This window comes from Lutra lutra, chromosome 3 (assembly GCF_902655055.1).
Source record: "Lutra lutra chromosome 3, mLutLut1.2, whole genome shotgun sequence".
NCBI lineage: Eukaryota > Metazoa > Chordata > Mammalia > Carnivora > Mustelidae > Lutra > Lutra lutra.
Genome location: NC_062280.1, coordinates 56,696,513 through 56,716,408, shown reverse-complemented (window position 1 = coordinate 56,716,408; position 19,896 = coordinate 56,696,513). Strand labels below are relative to the sequence as shown.

General features: G+C 43.5%; 1 protein-coding gene across 10 annotated transcripts in view; it reads right to left on the bottom strand.

The window, feature by feature from the left end:
• The window catches only part of PKP4 (plakophilin 4), a 247,115-nt gene that overhangs the window by 8,101 nt on the left and 219,118 nt on the right, over nucleotides 1-19,896 (bottom strand). For all 10 annotated transcript variants that reach the window (XM_047721819.1, XM_047721815.1, XM_047721821.1 and 7 more), the window contains 6 exons: nucleotides 18,056-18,239; nucleotides 14,845-14,962; nucleotides 13,125-13,316; nucleotides 12,752-12,925; nucleotides 8,589-8,739; nucleotides 5,113-5,308 (listed from right to left, as the gene is read on the bottom strand). In XM_047721819.1, the coding sequence (XP_047577775.1) occupies nucleotides 5,113-5,308; nucleotides 8,589-8,739; nucleotides 12,752-12,925; nucleotides 13,125-13,316; nucleotides 14,845-14,962; nucleotides 18,056-18,239 (1,015 nt within the window). The remainder of the gene's footprint in view (nucleotides 1-5,112; nucleotides 5,309-8,588; nucleotides 8,740-12,751; nucleotides 12,926-13,124; nucleotides 13,317-14,844; nucleotides 14,963-18,055; nucleotides 18,240-19,896) is intronic.

Sequence of the window (19,896 nt, the reverse complement as noted above, 5' to 3'; positions counted from 1 at the left end):
CTGGGAGTTGGGCAAGTTCAGGGCCGGCCAGGGTGGCAAGGACTGAAGTGAGGCTCTCAGGCAGTCAAGTCTGTGGTGAGAGGCTGTGACTGGGATAAGCAGTGACTCTCTGAGCTGGGGGCCTCTTTCAGGTGTCAGCCCCTAGCCTCCCCCCGTATCTCCCAAGGGGCTGACCTTGCTGGTGCTTTGGGGTGAAAGCAACCACAACCACGCATCCTGAGGGTCAGAGGACCCTCCCGAGTTAATCTGTTTTCCTATAATAGGGCTTTATATAAACACCTGCATTGCCTTATCATTTATGCCTCTACATTAACAAATGTACATCTGTGCCCTAATGTTCAATGTGGAAAACAGGGTTGGTTGTAAATTCTCCTCTCTGAAGACATTTGCTGAATATTGGCCTTTTGTTCAAGCACTGCTGGCCATGAGTCACTGCTTTTCACCTCAGGAGCTGCTCCCCTAACTCAGTGGCCTCAGCGGGAAGTGTAGCTTCCTGCCTCAGCACAGGCCTCCAGACACCACACCAGGGGGTGGATCAGTATTTGGGGAGTCAGCTGGAAGGATAATGGAATACTTCTTGAGAATTCATTTCCGCACTAAAAATTTGACTTCAAGTGTGTATCACAGGACCTAAAATCTGATTTCCTCTCCTTATCTTCTCAGTTAAACTCTCATGAAAGGGAGGAGTAGCAAGGTGAGCAGACGGGAAGTATGCTCTCTGCTCCAAACAACAGGATATGGGTTGCAGTGATTCCAAGGGTTTCAGCAAGGACGGAGTATTGCCAAGTTCAGGGGTGGCACAGTCTGTTCCTAGAGGTTGGGCATTTCTGCATCCATCTCCACTACCACCTCCCACCCAAGACTCCCCCCCTCCCCTTTTTTTTAAGATTTTATTTATTTATTTGACAGAGATTACAAGTAGGCAGAGAGGCAGGCAGAGAGAAAGAGAGAGAGAGGAGGAAGCAGGCTCCCTGCTGAGCAGAGAGCCCGAAGTGGGGCTCAATCCCAGGACCCTGGGATCATGACCTGAGCCGAAGGCAGAGGCTTTAACCCACTGAGCCACCTAGGCGCCCCTCCAAGACTCCTTATCAGTGTTCCTCATTGAGTCAAGGCTAGAACCAGTTCAGACCAACCCACTCAAAGCTATTCTAAATTTTCTATTTTTTTAAAAAAGACTTTATTTATTTATTTGACAGACAGAGATCATAAGTAGGCAGAGAGGCAGGCAGAGAGAGGGGGGGAAACAAGATCCCTGCTGAGCAGAAAGCCTGATGCAGTGATTGATCCCAGGACCCTGAGACCATGACTGGAGCTGAAGGCAGAGGCTTAACCCACTGAGACACCTAGGCACCCCTAAATTTTGTATTTTCAAAATGGACCAGAGAGCAAGGAAAAAAAAAAAAAAAGAGCAGAGATGAAATAAATTTCGGACACCCGGGATGGCCTTGCAGGGTCTTCATACCTCACAGCCATGCCCTTCTCAGCTGGGTCCTGGCCGTGCTGCTGGTGCTCATCTCCCTGTCTGTCAGTGCAAGGGCTAGGAGAAGACACTGGCTCCAAGAACTACGATGAGACACTAGACGAAGCAGGAGCATGCCGGCTATACACCAAGATACAAACAGCTAGGTAGGGTGTCTGCAGAGACGAGTTCTATTAGTAGAAAACCAACCCTTGAGAAAAGCAAGGAAGTTTCTGTGCTCCCCTCTACAGCACAACTTCTTTGAAGAGTTACATATTTTCATAACTCTAATTCTGCTCCTCCAATTTCTCATCTTCTTGGAAATGTGTAACTTCAGTAGTGTTCAACTGGACAAGTCTCAGTCCTCATCCTCCCTGGCTGAGCAGGAGCACCTGACATGTGCTCACCCTTGACACACCTCCTCCCTCGGCTTCCAGCACACCCTCTTCTGTATGCTCTGGTTCCTCATTCTTGAGCTCTTTTAGCTATGAGCTCTAGCTATGAGCCCTGAAACCTCTTTGGTTCTCCATCTACAGTTTTCTTCCTTATTCATCTTAGTCTATTTCACTTTTCTAAATATGCCATTTATACACTGACTCCCAAATTTATATATGTAGCTTGGACATCTATCCTGAACTCAAGTATATTCTACTGCTGACCATACACTGCACGTGGATATCTAATAGAGGTCTCAAATGTCACTTATCCAAAACAAACACCTGGTCTTCCCTAAAAAATCTGCTTCTGCAGGCTGCTTCACTTTGGTGACTGCAATTTCATCCCATTGTCTTTTTTGCCAAAGACCTTGGGGTCTTTGACATTCTCCTCCTCTCCTGCTGCTCTTCTGATCCCTCAGCAAATTCCATGGACTCTTTCAACCATGTCAGAATCAACCGCTTCTTCACCGCTACAATTGTTGCCATCATTAGTCTCTAGTTGGTGGAAGGGAAGGTTTGTCAAGTCACAGTGACCCCTTTAAGGGAAGTCAGACCATGTCCCTCCACTGCTGAACAGTCTCCAGTGGCTTTCAGTTTTCCACAGGGTAAATCTAAGTCCTTACACTGACCCACAGGGTCCTATATTTCTGGTTACATTTCCTCCCCCCAGCTCCTCCTGACTTGCTCTGTTCCCACTAGCTTTTCCACTGTCCACCACATGTGAGGTCCTTCGCTTCTTTCTTACCACCTTTCCTGATTTTATTATTTGCTCCATCTGCATCTGACAGGTGGTGTTTCTTACTCACTGGTACTTCATCTATGTCGCTCAGGAACGTAAGCTACCATGGGGTAGGGGTTGTTGTGTGATCTGCTTGCTGCTGTAGTACATAGCAGGTGGGCAGTGAACTTGGTGAATGACTCCTAAGGGAAGATCAGCGTGTGTTCAGAGGCCAACCTGAGCTGATCCAGGACTTTCTGAGTCTCTTGTTTTGAAAAGAGATTACTGGATGAGATTTTTTTTTTTTTTTTTTTTTAAATATACAAAGGTTCTGGCACCAGTTCAGAATCTCTCTAGCTTCTTCTTACGCCTTTCACAAATGAAGGCCCTTTAATGAAATTTTAAGAACACAAGAAGTGATTATGATTACCTTAGCTTTATCTGTAACATTTCATTTCCTCTGAAATAAAAAGGTGTGTGTGCATTTATTACTAATGAGATTAAAAAGATACAGAAGAAAAAAGGACTGAAAGGAAATATGGTTAATGTTGATAGGTGTGACTTGTGGGGAATGAGAACATGCTTTGCTAATTATTCTTCTATTTTAGAAATTCCTACAAAAGTATAAACTAAAAGATTAGACAAGAAATAATGTGAGTTTCAGCACTGTCACTCAGCCAAGTAATAAATACTGACCAAGCATCTCTCATAGGTCAGGTTTTGTTCTACATGTAGAGGGTACAGCAGTGAAGAAAAGACAAAATCCCTGCTACTCGGGGAGTCAGAGGCCTTTAGAGAAAACACTAAATAACATATCAGGCAAGGGTTCATCAGTGCTGTGAAGGAGAACAGAGCAGGGAAAGGGGGTGGAGAGTGGGGAGACAGGTGCCATTTTATGGATCAGGTGGCTGTTGTCCTGTGTATTGAGAAGGCTTTGAACTTTGAACAGCCCTATTTCCCACTTCCTTGAAGGATTCTTTGATCTGATACTAAGGCAAATTTATAGTCAACTGCTATAAACTGCTATAGCTCTGTGACCAAACAAAACAAAACCAAAAACCAAAACCTTCTATTTTTGCCACCAATTCCCTAATCCCTACTTCTGCTGCTTCATCAATTAGGTGTCACCCAGAAGCAAAGGGAAATGTATGATCCCAGCCCTGGGCACATCCCGAGGCCACACAGCAGGCCCTGATGCAGAGCAGTAATTTTAATCCTTTTTGGGCACCTGGGAGTGTCAGGTGACTGGCACCTCAGTCCCAGAACTGAGGATTCAATAAGATGTTCTTGCACGCCACTCTGGAAAACAGCATGGAGGTTCCTCAAAATGTTGAAAATAGAACTACCCTATGACCCAGCAATTGCACTGCTGGGTATTTACCCTAAAGATACAAACGTAGTGATCCGAAGGGGCACGTGCACCCGAATGTTTATAGCAGCAATGTCTACAATAGCCAAACTATGGAAAGAACCTAGATGTCCATCAACAGATGAATGGATAAAGAAGATGTGGTATATATACACAATGGAATACTATGCAGCCATCAAAAGAAATGAAATCTTGCCATTTGTGACGACGTGGATGGAACTGCGGGTATCATGCTTAGCGAAATAAGTCAATTGGAGAAAGACAACTATCATATGATCTCCCTGATATGAGGGAGAGGAGATGCAACATGGGGGGTTAAGGGGGTAGGAGAAGAGTAAATGAAACAAGATGGTATTGGGAGGGAGACAAACCATAAGTGACTTTTTTTTTTTTAAGATTTTTTTTTTTTATTTATTTGTCAGAGAGAGAGGGAGAGAGAGCGAGCACAGGCGGACAGAATGGCAGGCAGAGGCAGAGGGAGAAGCAGGCTCCCCGCCAAGCAAGGAGCCCGATGTGGGACTCGATCCCAGGACGCTGGGATCATGACCTGAGCCGAAGGCAGCTGCTTAACCAACTGAGCCACCCAGGCGTCCCCATAAGTGACTCTTAATCTCACAAAACAAACTGAGGGTTGATGGGGGGAGGGGGGTTGGGGGGGTGGGATTAAGGACACTGGGGAGGGTATGTGCTATGGTGAGTGCTGTGAAGTGTGTAAACCTGGCAATTCACAGACCTGTACCCCTGGGGATAAAAATATATTTTATGTTTATAAAAAAAAAAAAAAAAGATGTTCTTGCACAACAGGCCCTAGAGCCCGGATAGTCAAAGGTGAGAGGGAAGGTGCCCTCAGATATTCCTCATCATAGCATTTCTGATTCTTCCAGGGTCAGCAAAGGCAAACATGGCTTTAGAGACAAAACGAATGTCAGGATGTTAGAACCAAGTAATTATCAAAAAAGGGGCCACATGGCTGCAAATGCCCCTTCTCTACAAAATAGGTTTTCATTGGTGGAGACTGTGTAAGAAATGCAGGAATAAATCCTTTCCAATAGAAATTTCCTTCTCAAAGGCCCTTATCACAGGACAATCCTAGTAAGAAGAGCCTCGTTCCTCATCTCCTTGCACTTGCCTGTCTCCTCTTCCCTTGGTTATGTTCACCAGCTTCTCTATTCCCCCTGAGTCGGCCAGGGCTTTGGCATTCTCCATGTTTTTGCTGGTGACCTCATGCAGAGCACAGCAGATGGCCGCCATGGTCTCATCAGACAGCACACTGGGGCCAGTGCCGCCAGGAAGCCGGTTGACCAGGTCTCGCATGGCATATTTACCTGCCAAATGCAAAAGATTTCATTCCACTTTCAGAAGGTGCTAGGGTTTTGTTATTGTTGCTATTGAAAGATTGTGACAGTGTATTCTCTCTTAAAAACAGAACCTCAGAAGACAATAACATGGCAAAATAGAAACTGACAAATACTATAACTGAAGGGGGGAAGTTAATGTTTACTACAGTGCCACTCGACGAAATAATTGGTGTATAAAACATTACAGCAAGCCACTGCAAGAAAATGTAAATCAGTGTATAAAATTGGGTATACCAATCAAGTTGATTTAGTTGAACTATTTTCATTAACAGAAATAAATGATAATAGTTTTATTCTCAATTGAATTCCTATGTATCAAAAATACCTTAACTTCTTCTTAAAGCTTTTGAAGAGTTACCTTTGAATAAGTTTTAAAGCTGGACCAAGTAAAGCTCCCACACGATACTTTTCATTATATCTCTCTGGGTCTTTAAGTGTGAGCTGGGTACCATTACACATTTTTATCAAGTTGAATGTAAATACCAGCTGATTGTTTCTTTTAACAAGACACAAGTGACATTTGGAATTAAAATGATGGCTACATTATCTGGTAGGGGTGCAATGATAACAGAATTCTTGACAGGACAAGGCTGGGGAGCCCCCTAGCTATTGAAGCATTTCTTTATACATACTCAGTTTCTCTTCTATCCAAAACCAAAATATCTCTAGCTTGTTCAATGTCAATTACTGTCTAACTAGAATAATTGCACGACACACAGAAGAAATGAACTAAAACTCAAGTAAATATTTTCTTAGTTTTTTTTTTCCTATGCTAATAATTGAGTGGATACAAAATGGTGTTTTATTAAAGTCCTATTTATATTACAATGGTAAGCAGTAGAAGACAGGCCCTGACTACACACTGCATAATTTACAGCATTTCAAAGGGAAGGCTCTGGTTTACTCACAGTGAACACTGCTGTGAATAGCAGAAAAACAATGTTGACATTATAAGCCAGAAGATAAATGTGGTTTTCAGAACAGATGGAAGTTAGTATTGGTGATTTTGAATACTCAAGAAAACCCAAAATGTCCATGACACACAAGGCGTCATTTTGCTAAGGCACAACTTTAAGCTGCCCCCTAAGATTGGGGTAAGGCAGCTCACTCTGTCTCCGAGTGAGCCCGGTGGTCCCCTTGGAGCTTGCAGCTCTGGATAGCTGGGTTGGTCCAACTCAAGTATATGCAGTAATTTTTGTAGAGTGACAAAACTTTGTTTCCTTGTGAAAAATGGTTCTGAAAAGAAAGTCCATCGCTAGTGCTGGTGATGGACATGAACAGAGAGCGAAAGGGATGAAGAAGGGGATGGTTCTTAGTAACAGAAGTACTGAGTGAATTAGTTGAATACTGAATCTGGGAGGGGCTTAGACCTCAGGGAAGAAGGGAACTTTATAGAGAAACAAGAAAGTCATTCATGAAACCATTTAAGAGTGCTCCAGTTGGGTAAAAATATGCTCATAGCTGGAGAGAGAAAATGCTTGTGAAAGTTTACAAGAGCGTCAGGACCTTCACAGAAAACACAGGGATGCACTGAGAGAAGCCAGGACTCTCATACATTTCCGTCCTTCCCAGAGGTCCTGGCCCTCAGTGGTGCGGGCCCATATCTCTGCACCTCTGTGTCCCCTTCCAGCTGTGGAATGATAGGCCACATGTCATCACATGTTGTCAACCCTTTCTTTTTTAGCATCAGGAATTCCCTAACTATATGTGCTTCTTATAAGAAATCCTAACACTATAGATTTTTAAATAACTTAAACAAACAAAAAATCTCTTTAGGGACCTAAAGGATTTCTCTCAAGGAAGTGCGGGAACTAAGAGTTCTTGTATGCATACTGGCAACAGGCACCAGCTGGACTGTATGAAGGGTGTGGAAGAGGCTGCTTTTCTCTCCATGGGGGACAATTTGGCTCAAAGGAATGGTGTGTTAAGAGCAGGTTAATCTAGGTGATAATTTAAAATAACAATTCTGCCAGGCCCTGTGTAGGTGCTTTCATTTAAGGTGCCACAGTGAATCCTCTTTAAGGTAAATATTACTGCCCTTGTTCTTAGTCTCCCCCTGCCCCCCACCCAGGGCAGGCATATTTTAACGAGTTCAATACCTATTCACTATTCCAAATAAGATCCTGTCAAATCCCTCCCCTCCCTCTCTCCTAGCCTGTCAGCAGCTGTGGGACTGGCGGGGAGCGTTTTCTAAGGAGCTGCTTCATTCTCTTGTTTGAGTTGCATAGCAAATCTGTGGTAAGGACAGCAAGGTGGTCAGCTCCCTTTCAGACACAGAGTTAAGGAAGAGTTTTCAAATTTAGATGAAAGACTTAAAGCTGAGTGGGCTCACTCACAGGACACAGCCAGTGAGAAGCAGATCTGGGGTTTCACTTGAGGTCAACTAGAGAGTCTCTGATCTATTTACCCTACACTCTGCTTGAGAGTGTGGCAATGGCCTTGGAGGCAAGCATGCGAAGCTGCCGAGGGTGTCAAACTTGAAGACGTGCTCAGTGTCAGGTTCATGCAAGTGCCAACCCTACACCTGGACAGCTCTGAGGATGGGTGCCTCCTACCATTTTATATCCTATGTGCCTCCCTTGCTTTAGCCTAGTACTGACCCTGCTCTGGTGTGGAAATGGCCTTGGGACAGTGGTTCTGCCTTAGCACGAACAGTTACACAAATGTGAGAGAGAAAAGCTACAAACGATTTATGTTATTATTTTTTAAATTTAGAACATGGTAGTGTTGGTAAATTAGCAGATATAAGTCTCAAAAATCAGAAGAGAGAATTAACTTCTCTTGTTGCTCAGGATATGAATCTCTTTTGGGAAATAGAGACACCAAATCAAGCAATGTAGTAACGTGTAACTGAAATTGCCATCTTTTTTGAAAATTTTCCTTCCCTGATCAATGTTTAATTAATGAGCTTGCCTCCTGCTGAAAAGGAATGGTCAATAGAAAGCACAAAGGATACACAGATATGCCAGGAAACCAGAGAGTAGAACTCAGCTACTGATCATTTAAAATGTTGTATTTTTATAAATCAAAAGAAAAGGTTTTTTTGGTTATTGTTATTTTTTTAAGTAGGCTCCACATGCAGTGTGGAGCCCAACATGGGGCTTGAACTCATGAGCCTAAGGTCAAGTCCTGAGCTGAGATCAAGACTTGATCTCAGTCTTGATGGCTGACTGAGCCACCCAGGCACTGGTAGTTTTATAAATGTAGTTACTTTTTCTTTATAACTTACCTTGTTACCAGAACATACCTATGAGCTCCTTGTTGCGAACATCTAGTGCCATATTCCTCAACGCAGTTGCCACCGAAGAAACAACTCTATCGTTATCCATTCTCAGCAGTTCTACAAGGATGGGGAGCCCTTTTTCTTTGCGGACAGCTGCCCGTATGTATGCTGCAAACTAAAGAGTAAAACAAGCCAACAGTAGTATAAAACACAGTTCAACTCTCAAATGTTACTGTCACCTAAAAAAGATGTTTCCAGAAGATAAACTAATAGATTAAATGTTTTCTTTTCAATCAGAGATTAAATCTGTGGTGTCAGTAAAGAAAAAGCTATAGTTAGAGATAAAGACAGGCAAGGATGACTGATTTAAAAAGAAATCCTGAAGCCTAAAAATCTCAAACCACCATCTGCCATATATTTTTGTGCAGAAAGAGAAGGCAGTGATTGCTTTCTATCTCAGATACATAAACATGATTAAGGAAGGATCGTGGGTCTTCTCTGCAATTGGCCCCATGCCAGGTCCAGAGGCTATAAATAGGATGGCAGAGATGGTAGCTGATCAGTGCACATGACAGGAGAACCTTTCTCCACCAGTACATTCTTTTCCTGTATTCTCTGCAACAATATTTAGAGTTCAGTAACCTTTCAAAGAGATTGACTGAAAAAAAGCCCTTGCCTCAGAAGAAAAGAATTCTCCAGAAACATCGAGCATCATAATTCATACAGACTGGTGAAAAAGTATATTTGTGTGCAAAATGCTTTCTTATGCAAGATTAGTTTGCTGCTTTTTTTAATTCATAGTCAAGAAATTCTTTTTGTGGCTATGGGGCAAGTCTGTTCAGCGAGTCAACGTGTGTACCATTTGAATTGGAAATGAATGCTAGCTAAGTCATCAGGGAAATAAAAAAAAAAGTAGCATTTGAAAATTGGGTCTTTAATCTTGTTTTGAGTTTTTATTGATATTTTTTTACCAATGCATACTGTTTTTCAAAATTTAGGATAATTGAAAAATGTTGCTCATAAAACATCTAATACTTTCCTGCTGTGGTCAAGATAGGTGGACAAAGATCGGCCAGCCTTTTGTACTATTTTGAACATTAAAATATACGGTTGACCACTCAGTTTCTTGAATACCAGCAGAATAGATTACTTTAATAATACAAGTAAGAGGAAAAATGCTTTTCAAAGATCCTATTAACATTCTTCATATGAAAAAAATACTTCTATTTTCTAAATCAAATGAAATCTATGGCAGAGGGGTGAGGGGAAGGAAATGGAATACATGACTTGCTATAGAGTAAAGCATCCAGGCAGCTTTCTCAACCTCTCTCTGAAATCTCCAAGGACAGAGCCAACACCTTTCTCATCCGGAGACCACCTAGCCCAGTCCAGCCCAGCCCAGAGTGTTTCCCTTTGGGGACACTATAGTTTTCATCACTCCCCAAATAGCTTCTGACTTGATAACATCTGGGCTATGTTTATCTTGTTTTCTTAATGAGGCTCTAATATTTTGATTTATTATTTTAGATACTTTTGAAATGATTTTAATATAGTATTTATATTTTAAATGAGCTTGCCATCTAACTTTCACTCACTAAATGACTCAAGAGGTGAAATTAACAACTCAAATCTCATCTCTTTCAATTACTATCTTTTTTATTGTCATCAAATGTATCTCTTGGGTTACAAGAAACTGGATGTGAACACTGGGTCACCAACATAAATATTTATAAATACTTATGTGCAATACACTGTCCTAGGTCCTTCACATTTATTATCTCATTTAACTCTCACAACCACCTCATGAAGTATACCACCTCATGGTATTATCTCCATTTTACAGATGAAGAAATTGAGGATGGAAAGATCCAAGGCCCCTAGCTATTAAGTGGAAGGGCCAGGATTCAAAACCAAGGCGTCTGACTCCAGAGCCAGCACTTAGATGCTGAGCTATTAGCATGTTACTTAAGAGCAACAATAACAAAATGACCATGCTGGCTTAGCACCAGGCCTAAATAACTTGTATACATTCATTATAGCAGGTGACTGCATGAAACAAACCACACCTAGCTTGACCAATGCTTTTCACTCTCATGGACAATACAGTGGCCAAAAGATTCCCCCTTTGGGAGGTGTGGTGAAGGAAGAAGCCAAAAACAAGCATTATAAAAACTCTACTAAAATACCCTTATCAGAAAACTCAGAGGCAACCTATGGAATGGGAGAAGATATTTGCAAATGATGTCTCTGATAAAGGGTCAGTATCTAAAATCTATAAACAACTCATCGAACTCAACATGCCCAAAAACAAATTATCCAGTTAAGAATGGGCAGAGGACATGAATAGACATTTTTCCAAAGGAGACACACAAATGGCCAACAAACATATGAAAAGATGCGCAACCTCACTCATCATTAGGGTAATACAAATCAAAACCATGATGAGATACCACCTCACACCTGTCAGAATGGCTAAAATTAACAACACGGGAAACAACAGATATTGGTGAGGATGAGGAGAAAGGGGAACCCTCCTACACTGTTGGTGGGAATGCAAACTGGCGCAGCCACTCTGAATAACAGTATGGAGGTTCCTCAAAAAGTTTAAAATAGAGCTACTCTATGATGGCACTACTAGGTGTTTACCTGAAGGACATAAAATAGTGACTCAAAGGGGCACATGCATCCCAATATTTATAGCAGCATTATCAACATAGCCAAACTATGGAAAGAGCCCAAATGTCCATCGGCTGATGACTAGATTAAAAAGCTATGGTGTTTATATAGATGTGTATCTCTATATACATATATACATACACACATGCCACAATGGAATATTGCTCAGCCATAAGGAGTGAAATCTTACCATTTGCAATGACGTGGATAGAGTTAGAATACATTATGCTAAGTGAAATAAGTCAGTCAGTGAAAGACAAATACCATAGGATTTCAGTCACATGTGGAATTAAAAAAAAAACACAGGTGAACATTGGGGAAGGATGAAAAAAAGAGAGATAGGCAAACCATAAGAGACTCTTAACTATAAAGAACAAACTGAGGGTTGCTGGAGGGGAGGTGGAGGGATGGGCTAACTGGGTGATGGGCATTAAGATCAACACCTGTTGTGATGATTACTGGGTGTTGTGAGTGATGAATCACTAAATTCTACTCCTGAAACCAATATTAAACTAAGTGTTAATTTAAATAAAAACTGGAACCAAAAATATACGCTTGTCAAGAAATGTTTAGAGGCTGAAAATATTTCAGAAAAGGATTGTCTGGGAAATTGGCAGATGATGTTTATAAAGTTTTGAGAACCTCTTACAGTGGTAACAGTAGGAAACCACTTTCAGTTTTCATAAAGAAGTTACACACTTTTAAGGGGACACAGTAACTTTTGCCACACATGTATGTTCTGTAAGCGTGTGAGAGAGGAAGAGGGGTCCCTCTCCCCTGCAAGCGCTGCCCTAGCTCAGCTCTAACTTAGGCCTCTGGCATGTTCAGCACCGAATCCTAGTCTCTACTTTCCTCTTCTTTGAATTCACCTTCTGTACTGTGGCAGAAGGGACCCAACAGTATCCACATCTGCGTCACCTGTCTGCTTGAATCCTTTTAGTGGCCCTTCTGTTTTGCAGGTCAAATCCCAGCTCTTGATGCTTGGCTGCCAGGCCTATCTCCAATGCCTGGGTCCAACCTGGGCCACACCTGTGCTGTCCTTGATGCCCAGCACCCATCTTGCAGTCTCCACCATGCTGTCCTTTTCTCACCTCAAGGCCTTTCTTCTCTTGTCCCTTTCTCTGGACCACTGCCTCTATACCCTCAGACTCTGCTGGCTTACTTCTGTTCATTTTGAAAGATTCCACTGGGGCAGCACCACCTCTCCAGGTAACCTTCCCTACTTCTGGGCTCCCCTCTTTGCCTTTCTCTCACCTGCCAGGCTGGGTTAGATGTCTTTTTTTAAGACCCTACAGTACACATATTCTACACTATACCGACTTGATCTGTACTTTCTTCCTGCTAGCTTTCAGTTTGTACAGGGAGGGCTATGTCACATTCATCTTTGAGCCTAGAGTCAACTGCTATTGCCCCTCTCCCCTTTTTGCCCTAATAACTGTGTCCCTTTCACTGTCATTGTTGGTTTGGCTGCACAGATAGAAAGAAGTGGGGACCCCTGGAGGACATCGTACCTTCCAGTTTCCGGCAGAGAGGTTCTGGAGAGATCCGGCAGAGCCTTCCAAGGTGGCTGGGTTGGAACTTTCTGCTAGAAGAGTCAGATACGGTTTTACCACTGATGGATGCCACAGCATCTCAACCCCTTTGGGGGACTTTGACAGTCCTGGGATAGGACCAACTCCATCCCACTGAAAGACAAAGAGCACACATGAAATGGAAGCAAATGAACACAATCTCCAATACTTGAAAACATTCCTCTCTGCTGGATTCAGCTATAGTTAGGTAGAAAAACTGTATAATGAGAAATTTTCTTTTCTTGCCAAATATGTGATTTCTTACTCCTAGAAAAATGAAACTTTAGAGTTTCATGTCAAATAAAATGCTAACTTGATCCTCTTGTGGCATTCTCTTTTTCTTTTTCTTTTTCTTCCCCCAGCAGCTTGGCTCCGAGTCCTTGCTGGGAGACTCTTTTCCTAGTAAGTCATCCAGCTCACTCAGCCCCAGCAGCCGGGCCTGCGGGACCTCCAGTTCCAGCCGATAGGACAGGTTCCTCAGGGTGCACACGCAGTTCTCCACAGTCTGCAAACCAACACGGCATATAATTAAAACCATCATGGCACATTACTGCAAACGCTTCTGTACTGAGCAGCAGTGAGCTTAAGTAAATGTAGAATCTGAGAAGGCTGCTTTTTACTCATGGGAACCTGAAACAGTCTAGGGAAAGAACGATGATTCTACAATTTTTGTGGGATACCAAAATGACAGAGTGCAGATCTGTCCCTGCTATGTCTGTGGATCTGATTTCGTGCTGATTAAAATGTGCAAGGCTCTGGAAGAGAAAATGCCCAGCGTTTCTGCTTCGGGGTTGCTGCAGGGGCAGAGAGGCACCTAAGTTGCCAGAACCTCACTCCTTCTTGCCACTAGAAGTCTTCCCCATGACAAGAGGTGTGAGCAACCCCATCTCTGGAGAAGGCCCTCCCCCCAAGTCTTGTCTTTGGCCTTTCCATCCATCTCCGAACTCTCCCCTCCCTCTTCGGAAAGTTCCATGATCTCTTTGTGCCATTCTGCCTTCTGTATGTGGTCTTTTGCTTCTTAAGGTCTGTATCACACCTCTGACTGTGGGGCTGTCACTTCATTGAGAGCACCTAAAGCCAAGCTCACCCCTTTCCCGGGAAGCTCTCCTTCCACTTGCTTACTCCTCTCAACTTCATCTACAGATCTTCTGGTTCAATGAGGTTCAAACAAAAACCTGGCTATCACTTTGAACTTTCCCCCTATCTTCTCCCTGAGCCTACCAATCATCATTCTCTTCTCTCTCTGAGCCACATTTATGACACAAGGCTTACTTATGGCCTTTCATCTAGCCTGTCCTGAAAGGCAAGTATCTGGCCTACCTTGGAAATCCTGACACTTTTAGTCCCTCCTTCCTGTTTCTTGCCACCTTCCTCAGTCCCTGCTCCTGGGGCAGATCCTAGGTGGTTGTCACAACTAAAAAAATGATGAGTAGAAGGCTGTGTGCTGGGGCAAGGATGGGGAAAACAGGAGGGGAGCAGAAGGGGCACCTACTGGGAACAGACCAACCAGCATGGCAACAGAGGGAGGGATGAAAGGGTATGACTGGGGATGTGTAGAGAAGAGTATCCAAGTGGGTGTGGGGTAGGGGGCTATGGCCTGCACTGGGGCTAGAGAGGCAGAGAGGCTGTTGGGTTATAGCGCCTCGACTAGGAATGCTTATTCAGTAGATACTCAAATACAGATGGATCGGATTCTAGCCATAGGGCACATGACTGGAGGCAACAGCAGCAGAGGCAACCACAATGATGATGCCCAAGACAACCATAAAGAAAGTCGGGACCCTGCCATCCTATGCTCAGTCCTTGGCCACACGGAGTTACTCAGTTTTCATGGTTTCTAAGGCTATTTTCTTAAATTGTCATGTCCCTGTTAATTTGTAATTTTAAGAGAGACCCCCCAACTTAATCTGGAGTGTAGTGTAATGAGTATGAAAGGCTCAAGAATTCCAGAAAGAACCAGTGGCATGCAAGAGCAGCGTCAGGCAGCTGTGTCACCTGCCATTGCGCCCCTCGCGTGGCCAGCCAGCACTGACCTTGCTGTCGTAATCGGATGTGTTCACACACGTGTGGATCACATACAGCAGCGAGTCCACCAGCCCCTCACAGGAGCGCATTTGCTTCCTGGCTTCCTCCCCTGCGGAGCTGAGGTTCCTGAATGGGCAGAGACACATGGAAGCTGCTGAGATGAACAACTCACTCCTTAGCCATGGAGCCCTACCTGACCGTCTGAGGGGCCGGACGACAGACAGCAGCCATGTAGATCCCGTGTGAAGAGACCCTGAGAACTCCCAATGACTAACCCCTCATTATCCACTCAAACAGAAGGGAGCAGGGCCATCTGAAACTCTGTATCCCTCCTATGATAACCACTTTTTAACCTCTTAAAAATGGTTTTGAGGTCCATCCTCCTCAGTTTCCTCATATGTAAATAGGGGAGAATAATACTGACCACCTCACAGGGTCGTGTGAGGAAGCAACACTCCTTATAAAAGAATTAGCAAAGGGCCTGCAGTGTCTGTTAACCATGGTTGTTATTTCTAGACATGCTCTGCTCCACCCTGGGCCACCACGACTGGCAGTCCCTGAATCTATTATAATGTTTTGCCTGTGGTAGGTGGTCATAAATGCTTCCTGAATGAACAGATGAAATGTCATTTCTTGTATAACCATTCATGTTAAATATGGACATTTGCTTATGGTACAATTTTCCTCATTTTTTTCCCAAATATAAAAAGCCCTGAAAATTGTTTTAGGTCTCATCCATATTGAAACTTTTTTCTTTTTAAAGATTTTATTTTTAAAATAATGTCTATACCCAGTGTAGGAATGAACTCCCAATCCTGAGATCCAGAGTTGCATGCTGTACCAACCGAGCCAGCCAGGGGCCCCCATACTGAAACTTTTGATATCAGTTTGCCTTCATGAATTGACACTAAAATTTTAAGGAATCAATTTTATATCTTATTAACAAGAGTTCTAGGCTAAGTCTGAGATTTTGTAAAAACCTAGGCCAAATAAGGGGGTTTTGGAATGATTTTTCTTTTCATTTTTATTTTTTTGGGGCCAGAGAGTGTCACCCCTGGTCCCTCCTCTGCTCTTATCTTGTGTCACTTCTCAGCAGCACTCAACAGCCGCTGTCTTACATTCCTTTACAAGCCCCCAGGACTCTTTACCTCTTTAGTTTTCCTCCCATCTTGCTGCCTTTTCTTCTCAGTCTCTTTTGCTGGTGGGTCCCTCTGGAGTGCCCAGGACTACCTTGGTCCCTTCTTGTCTTTATCTTTATCTTTACATTCTCATGGGTGTTCTCCTTCTGTCCCTTGGCTTTAAGCCAACCTGCAGGCCCAGGCAAGACTCCCAAACATTTACCTTTAGGCTGACCGCTCTCTAAAACTCCAGGCTCCTTTATCCACTGCTTTCCTGGCATCACCACGTGGAGAGCTAATTAGACATCTCAGATGGACATGGTCAAAACTCTCAACAGCTCATCCCTCCACCCTTTCTTCTTCCTGTGCTCCCAGTTGATCCAGCCAAAGATGTAGGTATTAGCTCTCCCTCCACAAAAATACCCCCTATTTCCTGTCTTGCTCCAGCACCTGGTCTAGGCCACTGTCGTGGTCTGCCTGGATTGCTGCAACAGCCTCAGCCTCCTATTTCTTCCACTGCTGCCCTGTTCAGTCTTCACACTGAAGCCAGGATCCAGTCCCACTACTTCCGAGATTAAAACCCTCTGACAGTTTCCTGAGACATCTGGAATAAACTATAAACTCCTTCCTCTGACTTCAAAAATCTTACATAATCTGGTACCACTCTGTGCCTCACCCATTAAGCTCCAGCCTTGAGCCCATTTTTGTCTCCGAGCCATTCCATTACCTTCCTTCCCTTTGCTAAGAACATGCGTCCTCCTGACCCCACCCCATCCTCCAATGAGCAGCTCCTGGTGGTATTTCTGATCTAGACTTTAACTTCACCTCTTGTGAGGGGCCACCTGACCATGAAAATAATCTTCTAATGACTCTTACATCACCATGGCACCTACTGTTATTTTCTTGTTAGTTTTCAATAGAATACGGTTCTCTCAAAGCAGGGACCTGTCTTGTTCATCACTGATTTCACACAGGGGGTGTGCACCAAAAATGGTTATAGCCCGGAGCCACTGTGGGAGCTGGACTGCTGTGTCCTGTCTCTGGAAAGCTGGCAGGCTGGCCAAGGAGTGATCACAGCGTCCCTGGATCCAGGAGCAGAGAAAGGATGAGACGTTCCTTCCACAGACCATCAGGAGGTAATATAATCTGTCCTCTGATGCAGGCATCTGAGTTAGGGAGCTGGCCTGTTTCCCAGGATCCTGACTCTTGTCATCCACCCACAGCAAGGAGGCTGACAGTCACTTGTCATAATAGTGCTGCCTCAGAGCAGCAACCCAGGCTTCCTCCCCATCTTTCAAGCTGTTACAGGGATGCTTAAATGTTAGCTAGTGCCCACTGTGTGTCAGCCACTACACTAAGCACTTTATATGAGCTGCTTCTTCACAAATGTGAGATGGTATTTTAATGCCTATTCTAAAGATGAGGAGACTGAGGCTCAGAGTGGTGCGGGAAGCCAGGCTGCCTCTCAGTGTCACCACGCCACTCTGTCCCAAGGCTTCTGCTTCAAGTTCCCAGAGCACTGTACACTTGGGACACTGGGTAGAAGCTGAGCTGATGAGTATTAACGGTAAACAATAAGCACGCCTGTCCACACTTAAAGGAGCCCTTATGAGTTTCACGTGTTAAAGATAATGACTTAAAATAGTATTTGGGCTCATTTTCATTTATTTATAAACTCAAACCCAGTAATTGTTTAAACCACACACCTTTTTTTTGCAGCTTTTAAAAAGCAGGAAAGTCTTAACCATCACATTTTGAATTTAAACAAAAACCAGGCTGCAAACACATTAGCAGTCAGGATGTGATAACCAGGAAAATGCTGTTAAGTAGAAAACACTGGAATTTTGGCAGTAATTTCAGACTGAAAGGGCCCTTTTTCCTAATCCACAGAAGAGTCATTTATCAGATAATGTCTTTCAGGCTACTAGTCTGTGCTCATGGTGTTTTCCTCACAGGATAAGAGTCCAGTGGCCTAAATTTTGAAGCAAACTTAGGAAGGTAGGTAAGTGTTTATAAGATGAAATAAATCTAAAATCAACTCACCCATGACACATGTTATTTAATCAAATAATTAATTGGAAAGAAGAAATAAAGAATTTACCTCAGGCAACCTGTAGTATTACGTAGAACGAGTGACGTCTGAAATTTAATTTTATGATCATCATCAAAAGAAGAGTTATTCCATCCAGAATGTGGAACGATCACAGTGTTTGTTAAGGTTGAGAGCGCATCTCGAATGATTGTCATCTTTACAGCATCACATGAAGATAAATTCCAAAGAACTCCTAAAAAATGAGATTAAAAAAAAAAAATCAAACCATCAGAGATCCTGCAGGTTCAGGAATAAAACAAACATATTAGCCCTAAGTGATGTGAACTCAGTCTGTTCCAAATCTAACCTATGGCCTGAATTTGCAACTAGGCAGGGGATGGACCTCTAATAAATGTTGAGTGAACACATGTGAGCTTCTGGCAGCGTATTACAAAGCGCTAAGAGTCCTTCTCTTAAGTTTTAGAGCCTATGTGCTACCAGACAAGATGACTGTGGCTTCTGCAAAGCAAATCAGAGCTACCCTTGGAGGGGGAGGGGCACAATCCAATCAAGGGTCATGAATTTAATGCACCTGTGATTGTCGTAAAGCTGTCGTGCATCATCCCTTACATTCAATGTTCTGTGTGACAAACAATTTTTAGAATTTCATACTTGGAAACAATTTCTCTTTCTCAAAAGGCTGACACATTTCTGTGTATCATGCTTCCTTTTTCTACTTTTGCTCCTGGGAAGCTCAAGCTTAAATATGCTTGCAGTAACATACATAACTTACACTGCAGTTCCATTTGCTTTGTCTCCCTCATTAGGATAAGGTTTAAACACTTTTATTTCCACATTAAGAGTTTTATTACCATGTGCAAGTTACTGCTATTCTCTTTTGGATACAGGTGAGACTAACCAGACATTAAATCCCTCATATTGTAATTTGTATCAGGATTGCCCAGATGACAGACCTTAAACGTAGCTTATTAGAGGGGTATTGAAATTGTAAGCATATTAGAGCATCTTCATTTCTGTCTTAACGATGAGGTGGGTTAAATTATTGTTACAGCACACATATTTTCTAGGAATTATCCTTTTAGAAATTAGAGCAAACTCAAGAGTATACCTACTCTATGTCATTTTCACATTACTGCATTTCCCCAAGGAAAAGGAGGGGCAAGGAGAGGTGGCACATTTGGTGCTGAGGTTCCTTCTGAGTCCTGCACTCCTGGTGGCTCCCTGACAAGACACTTAAAAGCCCATACAGTGCTTTTAGAATTATCAACACACAGAAACGCTTGAGGCCCTGTGGAGGGGAAGGAGCGGGCAAATCTGCTCATTTCCATGGGAGCGTGTGAGGCTTGTGAACATGACCGATCAAAAATGTGGGGAGAGGGCGCCTGGGTGGCTCATTGGGTTAAAGCCCCTGCCTTCAGCTCAGGTCATGATCTCAGGGTCCTGGGATTGAGCCCCGCATCGGGCTCTCTGCTCAGTGGAGAGCCTGCTTCCTCCTCTCTCTGCCTGCCTTTCTGCCTACTTGTGATCTCTGTCAAATAAATAAATAAAATCTTAAAAAAAAAAAAAAAAAAAAGAATGTGGGGAGAACTGCTGCTCCAGTGCCCGCCCGGTAACAGCAGACTGTCTGCTCAGCCTTTCCGAGGCCTGGAGAAACTGCAGGGCCCTCTACAAAGGAGGGAGGTGTGAGAGCTGACAGGAGCTCTTCCTTTGGAGGAAGGAGAAGTACAAGCATAGAGCCAGAACTGCAGATAGTAAACTGATACTCTGAGTGGAGAGAGGACCGCCCCTTCCATGCACATCACCCTGCCCTATCCACGATGCAGAGAGAGAGGTCGCTGATGGAGGCTGATGCTTGGGCTCTGGTCTGCGAAGGGGTTCTGCTCCGCCCT